The sequence below is a fragment of the Bos indicus x Bos taurus genome, chromosome X (genome assembly GCF_003369695.1).
Source record: "Bos indicus x Bos taurus breed Angus x Brahman F1 hybrid chromosome X, Bos_hybrid_MaternalHap_v2.0, whole genome shotgun sequence".
Lineage (NCBI taxonomy): Eukaryota > Metazoa > Chordata > Mammalia > Artiodactyla > Bovidae > Bos > Bos indicus x Bos taurus.
The window spans coordinates 87,351,887-87,364,437 of NC_040105.1; the positions used below are offsets into that span (position 1 = coordinate 87,351,887).

Below are 12,551 nucleotides of genomic sequence, written 5' to 3' on the forward strand. Positions count from 1 at the left end.
CTAATAATAAAACTTTAGGATTTTCAAGTATATTTCCCTAAGAATGGACTTCTGAAATTATTTCTCAAAAAAGACCAATCTTTTCTTAATTGCTACAATCATGTACTATTTTTAATAAAATGTAATAAAAAATACCAAAAAACTGAAATAAAAAAGACATAAAAATTCAATCCTATATCGTGGTTATTATCGTCAAATAATATATTAATACAGTTATACAGTCAAATGCTTACTCTCAATTTCTTCTAATTCCAGTGCAGTAACAAACAGTCTGTGATTTGATACTGATCCACTGCCCACACTTGGATTTCCACTTTTCTAAGGTATTATGAATTATTAAGATACATTTCTATAATCCATAAAAAATTAATTACTAAATAAGTCAGTTATATGGGCCCTCTTGACTTTAGTTTGGCTTTGTTTTAACGTGTTGTTTTAATAACACATTACTAGTAGTTTTTGTTGTTAACTTTTGTTTCTCAGTAATTCAGCCAGGATTTTATAGAAAAATTATGATATGCAAAAATACACTCCAGAAAACAAGGTACTTAAAATATGTTTAGTGAATATGTTTAGTGAAAGGAATTACACTACAAATATAGTACAAGTTCCCACACCAACACCTATCAGCTATGTGACTTCTTAAGTCACTTAAAGTTATTGGTCTTCTTCTGGTAAATGGGGATGTGCCATAATGGACTGAAAGCTAGGGGTGAAACAGGTGACCATTCCAAGCATTTCTTCAACAATATGACCAGTTTTACTGTTGAAGATTCACAAGCAATTATTGTTATAAGAGAACAAGATGGCTGGTATTTTAAGACCTGTTTGGTGTCATTTTACCAGCATGCCTTTAAACTGATAAAATTCACTTTGAAGATTAGAGATTTCCATTTAGTTGGCACAGTAGTGATGATTCCAATGCTGCCATTTCATAGTAAAAAATACTATTAAAGGGGAGAGATATTTTATATTTATGAAATATGATGAGATACCTGATAATGTACACAATTATAGCTCTACATGGATCACTGTTTATTGTTATATTACAGCCCAAGTAGTTTTTAATAGCTGAGTTTTCAAGGTAACTATTTTGTCCTTTTAAATATTCTCTAAGAGAGCAGTTCTACAAAATAATTAAAAGACTTCAATGTGGATAAATCTTGCTGCTTTCCAAGTTTAAAGCTTGAAGATATGGCTTTTGGAAAAAAAAAAAAAAAACAGATGAATAAGGTAGGAGGATCTAATGTAATAACATGGTGACTATCACTAATAACATTATTGCGTAATTACAATTTGCTAATATAGTAGAACTTAAGGGTTCTCACACACACAAATCAGTAAATATGTAAAGGTGATGGATGTGAGAACTTGATTGCGAAGATTCTTTCACAATGTATACATATATCAAGTCATCACATTGTACATTTGAAATATACTACAATTGTCTATGTCTTTTATACCTCAATAAAGCTCAAAAAATAAATCAAAGGAAAAATAAATATCCTATTTACAGCTTCTCAGAACTGTTTTCATGTGCTATCTTTTGCACCTTTTATGATGATGCTATTATATTTGGATGATTTTTTTTCTACTATTTGTTCTAATATAATAAATTTTCAATATTAAAAAAGAAAAATATGGCTTTGAGTGAGAACTACAATACCTGGTAGACCTGAAGTTCAAGAGGCAGGAAGTTACAGTTCAGAGCAAGATGAACCACCCAAGCAGAAGCAAGTTACAAAAAGATTAATTAGGTTAGGAAACAAAACTAACCATGTAAAGATTAGAACAAAAAAAGTCTACAAATAGAATGTATTAGATATTGATTCACTACTAACATATTAGTAATGAGTAAAGAAACTTGTTTTAGGCATTTGCTCAGATGCTCATAAACCTATACTATAAATATGTTTGCCAATAGAATAAAATATTTACTTCAGAAAAATACTTTTTGATGAAGATCAGCAGTACACTCTTGTTTATTTCTGATCTTTATACTGCTTTGAATGATCATTTCGGAATTTAAGCTCTTAAAGGTTAGTTAAATATAAAATTAAACTTGATTTTGTACTCTAACAGGTTAGGTTGTTGTTTAGTCCCCAAGTCATGTCCGGTTTCTTGCGACCCCATGGACTGCAGTCCGCCAGGCTCTTCTGTCCATAGGATTTCCCAGGCAAGAATACTGGAGTGGGTTGCCATTTCCTCCTCCAGGGGAGCTTCTCAACCCAGGGATCAAACCCACATATTGTCAGGTGGGTTTTTTACCACTAAGCCACCAGGGAAGCCCTTACAGGTTAGGTACAGAGAACTCAATAATTATTAGTGCATGTCTATGATGAAACAAACTACATATTCTAGGCTAAGATCTCTTCATTGTTATTAGTAATAACAGTAACATATGTTATGCTGTATTTTTCACAGCATAGATCTTTTCCATGACTATTGTCAGGAATTGGCATCCGGGTAAAATCCAGGATTAAGAAAGTCAATATAAATTCAAAAGTTCTGCTGAATCTTATACAATAACAGGAATTATATGGATATATCTATAGAGCCTAAGTGCATTAGAGGTGTATAATGCTCTTAATTTATGGACAGCCAAATGGAACAAGTTAATGGAAAAAAAAGAAAATTCCAAAAACATGCATTATCTGTGAAAATGTTACACACACACACAGTCCAAGGGTTTTATAGCCAAAAAAAGTTAGAAAATGACAATGTACTCTCCTTCATCTATGAAAATGACATGAATAATGCCTTGTTTCTTTGATTCACATTAGTGGTGATAAGTTTGAACTCATTTAGCCATGCACGTGTTCCTGAGACTGGACAAGTGTACAACACATTTGACTCAGGTTGGGGTATTACCTGTGAATATGGAATTGAGTATATTTAACTGACCTCTAAAAAGATTCACTAAAGCAATTATCTTCCAGCTATTGGCCAGACCAAATAATAAGAACCAACAACTTCCATTTCTCCCTTGCTGCTGCTACTGCTAAGTCGCTTCAGTCGTGTCCGACTCTGTGCGACCCCATAGACGGCAGCCCACCAGGCTCCCCCATCCCTGGGATTCTCCAGGCAAGAACACTGGAGTGGGTTGCCATTTCCTTCTCCAATGCATGAAAGTGAAAAGTGAAAGTGAAGTCTCTCAGTCGTGTCCAACTCCTAGCGACCCCATGGACTGCAACCTACCAGGTTCCTCTGTCCATGGGATTTTCCAGGCAAGAGTACAGGAGTGGGGTGTCATTGCCTTCTAGGGCATAAGATGAAAAGCATTCTGCTCCTTGTCCTTTGGCATTTTTACCTATTCCAAATGAGGAATTGATATTCAACAAATCTTTAACTTAAAAACATGCATTAAACCGTACAGTCTGCTTTGGAAAGAAGAGTGACAAATAGTAAAGCTTAATTAAATAATAGCAGAAAACTGGAGTCAAAAGAAAAGCCTGAAAAGGATATATCTCTGGAAAAATGACAAGATAGAATACTTAGCAGTAAGTTTTCTACTACAAAATGAAACACAGCAAGTATATTAAATAAGGTTTTTATTTTAAAAATAGGTAGTTAGAACTTCAGCCATGCAGTATAAGTCGGGTGTATCAAGATATTAGTAGTAGCCTTGCTGATAGTCCTGTTATTGAGATGTACAAACAAAAATAATGGTATTTTTGAAATGCACTAAGACAATATTCTGCTTTGGTGATTCATGTAAAATTTACTTTAAAAATGAGTATACATAGATATTATCAAATACAAAATATAGTCATCCAGTGGTAAAAAAATTGTGATTTGAGAATATTTCTATATTAATAAGAATATATTCAATACATTTTTGTGGCAGTTGCTGTTAACTTCATTTATTTGTTGAACCATATTAGTTCAGATCTTCAGGTGTATGGCAAAATATATATTTACAGAAGAAAGAGATGTGATTAAATTCAGCATCATTACTTTTCCCCCTGCCCATCCTATATAGACTTTATAAATATATCTATATATCCATGAATTAGAGAGAACATTAGATGAATAAAATATTGTAGAATATTAGCTAAATTTTAAAAAGCATTAAAACACAAATAAATGTATTTTTATTTTGTTCAGATTGGTATTAATTGCTTTAATTATCTCTTTTTTATTCTTGCTCAGCTGTGATTTAAGAGTTCAAAATGCTTCTGAAACCGTATGTAATTTTGGGAAACAAAATGAAAAAACACAACAGAAATCATAAATTCTTTTTAGCCATTTTGTGAAATAGCAGGCCAAGACTATAATGACCAAACATAAAAATTGTTTTTTTCTCAAGATCCCTCTGCTATGCTAGACAGAAGGGTTTCTCATTAATGTTGAAGCACCTGCTTTTTAACCAGTTGGTTCAAAGCAACACCGTAAGGTTTCTTTTTGTTTCTAAATCAGTAGTGACATGTTAGGGGCCATTTAAAAAGAGGTAGTATGTGCCATAAAACAAATGTTTAAAATAGGGCATAAGCAAAAATAACCTTTACTTTTCAGGCTTTTTATATAGTTAATCAGTGTTTCTATATTTTTAGCATAATAAACTAACAAAATACCTATTGGCATTTAAGGTCAGAAACATATTCCATTGCTTCAAAGTCAACGATTGTATATCTGAACAGTGCATTTAAGTCATCCGATGTATTCATGTGAATTAAGGAATGACTAAATGTTCCATATTTGCTTTAATCTCATATATTATTATAGTACTTTGCAATAACAAAATCTTGGCCCACGTGTGACCCTTACTATATCTTCCTAGATTAAGATAAAAGTAATTCATATCACCAGATAGTTCAGAATCTGTAAACTCTCACATGAACACAGAGGAATCATATGATTCTCTATGAGGTTACAAGCTGACAAATCTTTTTTGAGTATTCATATTAAAAAAATCTTAAAAACCTTAAAAAACTCATAACCTTAGCATGCTTATGAGTTGTAAAGTAAATGTTGATTTATGGGCAAAAGAAGAGAAAATTCAATTAAACTCACTTATTTAAAAAATTGAGGATGCCTAAAAAATATTTTTAACAGGATTTTTTAAATTTATTTTTTAACTTTACAATATTGTAACAATAACCCTATATAAGAGACAGCAAAAAAGTATTTTTTTAATCCTGTGCTAAGAAATGTTATGAGGTTTCACAGACAAAGCTCTATTAATGCCATATAGCTACTCAGGTCTGAAATGATTAGCACCAGAAGTTCCTAAGATTCCAATGGTATATGATTAGCTCAACGATTATAAGCCATGGAAACATACTGCAATTGCTAAACTGCACTGTTGTTAATAGATCAATCTTAAATGAACAGAGAGGGGAAATATCAGGTAATATTAGCTCTTCTGCTGTGATCTGTGCTCTTTTGCTTTTATATAATTATATACGTGGACATGTTAACTCTCAGATCTGCTTTCTGTAAGACTATTACATAGGTTACACTTTATTGAGGGGCTAACCAACCTCTATATAAATGTGCTACAAAATGCATATTTACTCCAATCTTACCAGGTTGGCCTATTGGTCCAGGAATTCCTGGTGGCCCTGGTGGTCCCTGAAAACCTGTTCCTGGCAGCCCAGGAGGTCCAATTGGCCCAGGTTGTCCATTTGGTCCAATGTCACCTTTAAGGAATAAATATAGTTTAGATATTAAAAACAACAGCGGAGTCACTCGTCTTTAGCATTGGGTCACAAAGTTATAATTACAATGATTTTGTAGTATGTTTTAACTTATGTTTGCTAAACATTAACTTTCAGAATCAGTTATGTCATGTCCAAAAATTCCTACTTGAATTCTCATTGAAAATGCAGTATATGTATAGACAGACAAATGTAGGGAGAATTGACTATGTCTTCCCATCCACACAGAAGACTTACCAAGTTCTTAATAACAGTTTTAGTTTTTTTCCACAAATACATTAGGCACATTATGTTTTAGTCATTTCCAAATATGACACAGATGGTTTTTTTTTTTGCAAATTACACTTTAGTTCCTATTTATTTTGATATTTACAAACACACCATTCCATTTGTCACAATGATATTTTGCATGTTATTTCTGCTACCTGGAACATCCTTCCCTAAAGACTCAGTTCAAATGTCACCTCTTATATTGCTTCCCAAGGCACCTTAGAAGAGGCCCTGAACAAAAGTAATACATGAGGTAAACTGAATGCTTCCAAAGTCATCTTTTCATTTTTGTTTAATGATTCCAATGGTCAATCTTAAGCACATTTTCTCCTTCATATGGTTCTTTCCTGATGGATATTAGCCTTACTAATTTATTATTGGTAAAAGCAGAGACATTACTTTGCCAACAAAGGTTCATCTAGTCAAGGTTATGGTTTTTCCTGTGGTCATGTATGGATGTGAGACTTGGACTGTGAAGAAGGCTGAGTGCCAAAGAATTGATGCTTTTGAACTGTGGTGTTGGAGAAGACTCTTGAGAGTCCCTTGGACTGCAAGGAGATCCAACCAGTCCATTCTGAAGGAGATCAGCCCTGGGATTTCTTTGGAAGGAATGATGCTAAAGCTGAAACTCCAGTACTTTGGCCACCTCATGTGAAGAGTTGACTCATTGGAAAAGACTCTGATGCTGGGAGGGATTGGGGGCAAGAGGAGAAGGGGACGACAGAGGATGAGATGGCTGGATGGCATCACTGACTCGATGGACGTGAGTCTGGGTGAATTCCGGGAGTTGGTGATGGACAGGGAGGCCTGGCGTGCTGCGATTCATGGGGTCACAAAGTCAGACACAACTGAGCGATTGATCTGACCTGATCTGATGTTGCCTTGAAAATGTTGTATCAATTTCTCCTAAGTTTTAATACCCAATCACTGGTATAAATATATCTAGTGGGTTAACTTTTACTGTGATCTGCTTGCTGTGTTTTGACTGTGGTCTATTGGTCCAAAACATTAGTGATACATATTCATAAAGGTTTCTATAGAGATAACCAAGATCATGGTAATGCCTTCTATGATTATTTTTTTTTACAGTAGAGTACAATCTCTGAGATATTCAAGAACAGAATCAATGCCTTTGTGTTTCAAGTGATTAAAGTAGTAGGCATACAATAAGAACATACTAAATGTTTGAGGAATAAAGGAATTACATAGCAGAAAGTCCCCAATTCTTTTTTTTTTCTAGCACCTTAGAACATTACTGAGTTTTAATATTTGAGAATGAATCCTATGTAGGATATGGGGATTCTATACTTCAGTGGTTAGGCAAGTGATTCATAGGGAGCTGATATTTAAACTAGGCTTCAACCTCTTTCTTCCCAACCTCTGTCTCAAGGCTGTTATTATAAACAAAGTATAGCGAGAGAACAATTTCCATATAGAGATTGTTAGCCATATAGCTTATCATTTGAAATGTTTCTATCTGTAAGTTTTGGGGTCACGGGTCTAAGCCTGGGAAGGTAGGTGATAGGAAACACTACCTATAACTTTGACTATCACAGTTTATAGCTGGCCAGAACTGTCTACTCAAGGACAGGAAGGTATTTTTATTTTTTTAAATATAAATTTATTTATTTTAATTGGAGGCCAATTACTTTACAATATTGTAGTGGTTTTGCCATACATTGACATGAATCCACCACGGGTGTACATGTGTTCCCCATCCTGAACCCCTCTCCCACCTCCCTCCCCATCCCATCCCTCTGGGTCATCCCAGTGCACCAGCCTCGAGCACCCTGTCTCATGCATCGAACCTGGACTGGCGATTCATTTCACATATGATAATATACATGTTTCAATGCCATTCTCCCAAAACATCCCACCCTCGCCCTCTCCCACAGAGTTCTATACATCTGTGTCTCTTTTGCTGTCTCGCATATAGGGTTATCGTTAGCATCTTTCTAGATTCCATATATATGTATTAGTATACTATATTGGTGTTTTTCTTCCTGGCTTACTTCACTCTGTATAATAGGCTGCAGTTTCATCCACCTCATTAGAACTGATTCAAGTGTATTCTTTTAATGGCTGAGTAATATTCCATTGTGTATATGTACCACTGTTTTCTTATCCATTCGTCTGCTGATGGACATCTAGGTTGCTTCCATTTCCTAGCTATTATAAACAGTGCTACGATGAATATTGGGGTACACGTGTCTCTTTCAATTCTGGTTTCCTCGGTGTGTATGTCCAGCAGTGTGATTGCTAGGTCATATGGCAGTTCTATCTCCAGTTTTTTAAGGAATCTCCACACTGTTCTCCATAGTGGCTGTACTCGTTTGCATTCCCACCAACACTGTAAAAGGGTTCCCTTTTCTCCACACCCTCTTCAGCATGTATTGCTTCCGGACTTTTGGATAGCAGCCATTCTGACTGGCGTGAAATGGTACGTCATTGTGGTTTTGATTTGCATTTCTCTGATAATGAGTGATGTTGAGCATCTTTTCATGTGTTTGTTAGCCATTTGTATGTCTTCTTTGGAGAAATGTCTGTTTAGTTCTTTGGCCCATTTATTGATTGGGTCGTTTATTTTTCTGGAATTGAGCTGTAGGAGTTGCTTGTATATTTTTGAGATTAATTCTTTGTCAGTTGTTTCATTTGATATTATTATCTCCCATTTTGAAGGCTGTCTTTTCACCTTGCTTATAGTTTCCTTTTTTTGCAAAAACTTTTAAGTTTAACTAGGTCCCATTTGTTTATTTTTGCTTTTATTTCCATGCTCTGGGAGGTGGGTCATAGAGGATCCTGCTGTGATTTATGTCTGAGAGTTTTTTGCCTATGTTTTCCTCTGGGAGTTTTATAGTTAGTTTCTGGTCTTATGTTTAGATTTAATCCATTTTGAGTTTATTTTTGTGTACGGCATTAGAAAATGTTCTAGTTTCATTCTTTTACAAGTGGTTGACCAGTTTTCCCAGCAGCACTTGTTAAAGAGATTGTCTTTTCTCCATTGTATATTCTTGCCTCCTTTGTCAAAGATAAGGTGTCCATAGGTGTGTGGATTTATCCCTGGGCTTTCTATTTTGTTCCATTGATCTATATTTCTGTCTTTGTTCCAGTACCGTACTGTTTTGATGACTGTAGCTTTGTAGTAGAGCCTGGAGTCAGGCAGGTTGATTCCTCCAGTTCCATTCTTCTTTCTCAAGATTGCTTTGGCTATTTGAGGTTTTTTGTGTTTCCATACAAATTATGAAATTATTTGTTCTACTTCTCTGAAAAATACCATTGGTAGCTTGATAGGGATTGCATTGACTCTATAGAGTGCTTTGGGTTATACTCATTTTCACTATACTGATTCTTCCAATCCATGAACATGGTATATTTCTCCATCTATTAGTGTCCTCTTTGATTTCTTTCACCAGTGTTTTAAAGTTTTCTATATATAGGTCTTTTGTTTCTTTAGGTAGATATATTTCTAAGGTTTTATTATTTTCATTGCAATCGTGAATGGGCTTGGTTCCTTAATTTCTCTATTTTCTCTTTATTAGTGTATAGGAATGCAAGGTATTTCTGTGTGTTAATTTTATATCCTGCAACTTTACTATATTTATTGATTAGCTCTAGTAATTTTCTGGTGGAGTCTTTCAGGCTTTCTATGTAGAGGATCATGTCATCTGCAAACAGTGAGAGTTGTACTTCTTCTTTTCCCATCTGGATTCCTTTTATTTATTTTTCTGCTCTGATTGCTGAGGCCAAAACTTCCAAAACTATGTTGAATAGTAGTAGTGAGAGTGGGCACCCCTGGCTTGTTCCTGACTTTAGGGGAAATGCTTTCAATTTTTCACCATTAAGGACAATGTTTGCTGTGGGTTTGTCATACTTTTATTATGTTGACGTATGTTCCTTCTATTCCTGCTTTCTGGAGGTTTTTTATCATAAGTGGATATTGAATTTTATCAAAGGCTTTCTCTGCATATATTGAGATAATCATACGGCTTTTATCTTTCAATTTGTTAATGTGGGGTATTACATTGACTGATTTGCAGATATTGAAGAATCCTTGCATCCCTGGGATAAAGCCCACTTGGTCATGATGTATGATCTTTTTAATAGTTTTTGGATTCTGCTTGCTAGAATTTTGTTAAGGATTTTTGCATCTATGTTGATCAGTGATATTGGCCTGTAGTTTTCTTTTTTTTGTGGCACCTTGTCTGGTTTTGGTATTAGCGTGATGGTGGCCTCATAGAATGAGTTTGGAAGTTTACCTTCCTCTGCAATTTTCTGGAAGAGTTTGAGGATAGGTCTTAGGTCTTCTCTAAATTTTTGGTAGAATTCAGCTGTGGAGCTATCTGGTCCTGGGCTTTTGTTTGCTAGATTTCTGATTAGAGTTTGAATTTCCATGCTTGTGATGGGTCTGTTAAGATTTTCTATTTCTTCCTGGTTCAGTTTTGGAAAGTTGCACTTTTCTAATAACTTGTCTATTTCTTCCAAGTTGTCCATTTTATTGGCATATAGGTGCTGATAATAGTCTCTTATGATCCTTTGTATTTCTGTGTTGTCTGTTGTGATCTGTCCATTTTTATTTCTAATTTTATTGATTTGATTCTTCTCCCTTTGTTTTTTAATGAATCTGGCTAATTGTTAATTTTATTTAACTTCTCAAAGAATCAGCTTTTGGTTTTGTTGATTTTTGCTATAGTCTCTTTTGTTTCTTTTGCATTTATTTCTGCCCTAATTTTTAAGATTTGTTTCCTTCTACTAACCCCCGGGTTCTTCATTTCTTCCTTTTCTAGTTGCCCTAGGTGTAGAGTTAGGTTATTTATTTGACTTTTTTTTTCTTGTTTCCTGAGGTAAACCTGTATTGCTATGAACCTTCCCCTTAGCACTGCTTTTACAGTGTTCCATAGGTTTTGGGTTGTTGTGTTTTCATTTTCATTTGTTTCTATGCATATTTTGATTTCTTTTTTAATTTCTTCTGTGATTTGTTGGTTATTCAGCAGCGCATTGTTCAGCTTCCATATGTTGGAATTTTTAATAGTTTTTCTCCTGTAATTGACATCTAATCTTACTGTATTGTGATCAGAAAAGATGCTTGAAATGATTTCAATTTCTTTGAATTTACCGAGGCTAGATTTATGGCCCAGGAAGTGATCCATCCTGGAGAAGGTTCCATGTGCACTTGAGAAAAAGGTGAAATTCATTGTTTTGGGGTGAAATGTCCTATAGATATCAATTAGGTCTAACTGGTCTATTGTATCATTTAAAGTTTGTATTTCCTTCTTAATTTTCTGTTTAGTTGATCTATCCATAGGTGTGAGTAGGGTATTAAAGTCTCCCACTAGTCAAGGCTATGGTTTTTCCTGTGGTCATGTATGGATGTGAGAGTTGGACTGTGAAGAAGGCTGAGTGCCGAAGAATTGATGCTTTTGAACTGTGGCATTGGAGAAGACTCTTGAGAGTCCCTTGGACTGCAAGGAGATCCAACCAGTCCATTCTGAAGGAGATCAGCCCTGGGATTTCTTTGGAAGGAATGATGCTAAAGCTGAAACTCCAGTACTTTGGCCACCTCATGCGAAGAGTTGATTCATTGGAAAAGACTCTGATGCTAGGAGGGATTGGGGGCAGGAGGACAAGGGGACGACAGAGGATGAGATGGCTGGATGGCATCACCGACTTGATGGACGTGAGTCTGGGTGAACTCCAGGAGTTGGTGATGGACAGGGAGGCCTGGCGTGCTGCGATTCACGGGGTCACAAAGACTCAGACACGACTGAGCGACTGATCTGATCTGATCTGATTATTGTGTTATTGTTAATTTCCCCTTTCATACTTGTTAGCATTTGTCTTACATATTGTGGTGCTCCTATGTTGGGTGCATATATATTATAATTGTTATACCTTCTTCTTGGATTGATCCTTTGATCATTATGTAGTATCCTTTTTTGTCTCTTTTCACAGCCTTTATTTTAAAGTCTATTTTATCTGATATGAGTATTGCTACTCCTGCTTTCTTTTGGTCTCTATTTGTGTGGAATATCTTTCTCCAGCCCTTCACTTTCAGTCTGTATGTGTCCCTTGTTTTGAGGTGGGTCTCTTGTAGACAGCATATATAGGGGTTTTGTTTTTGTATCCATTCAGCCAGTCTTTGTCTTTTGATTGGGGCATTCAACACATTTACATTTAAGGTAATTATTGATAAGCATGATCCTGTTGCCATTTACTTTGTTGTTTTGGGTTCGAGTTTATACACCCTTTCTGTGTTTCCTGTCTAGAGAAGATCATTTAGCATTTGTTGAAGAGCTGATTTGGTGGTGCTGAATTTTCTCAGCTTTTGCTTGTCTGTAAAGCTTTTGATTTCTCCTTCATATTTGATTGAGATCCTTGCTGGGTACAGTAATCTGGGTTGTAGGTTTTTCTCTTTCATCACTTTAAGTATGTTCTGCCATTCCCTCCTTGCCTGAAGAGTCTCTATTGAAAGATCAGCTGTTATCCTTATGGGAATCCCCTTGTGTGTTCTTTGTTGTTTTTCCCTTGCTGCTTTTAATATTTGTTCTTTGTGTTTGATCTTTGTTAATTTGATTAATATGTGTCTTGGGGTGTTTCACCTTGGGTTTATCCTGTTTGGGACTC

The 12,551-nt window shown here is 35.3% G+C and overlaps 1 protein-coding gene across 3 annotated transcripts in view; it reads right to left on the minus strand.

Annotated features, from left to right (window-relative positions):
• COL4A5 (collagen type IV alpha 5 chain) overlaps positions 1 to 12,551 on the minus strand; it is a 252,576-nt gene that overhangs the window by 49,875 nt on the left and 190,150 nt on the right. For all 3 annotated transcript variants that reach the window (XM_027533232.1, XM_027533235.1, XM_027533234.1), the window contains exon 30: positions 5,529 to 5,642. In XM_027533232.1, the coding sequence (XP_027389033.1) occupies positions 5,529 to 5,642 (114 nt within the window). The remainder of the gene's footprint in view (positions 1 to 5,528; positions 5,643 to 12,551) is intronic.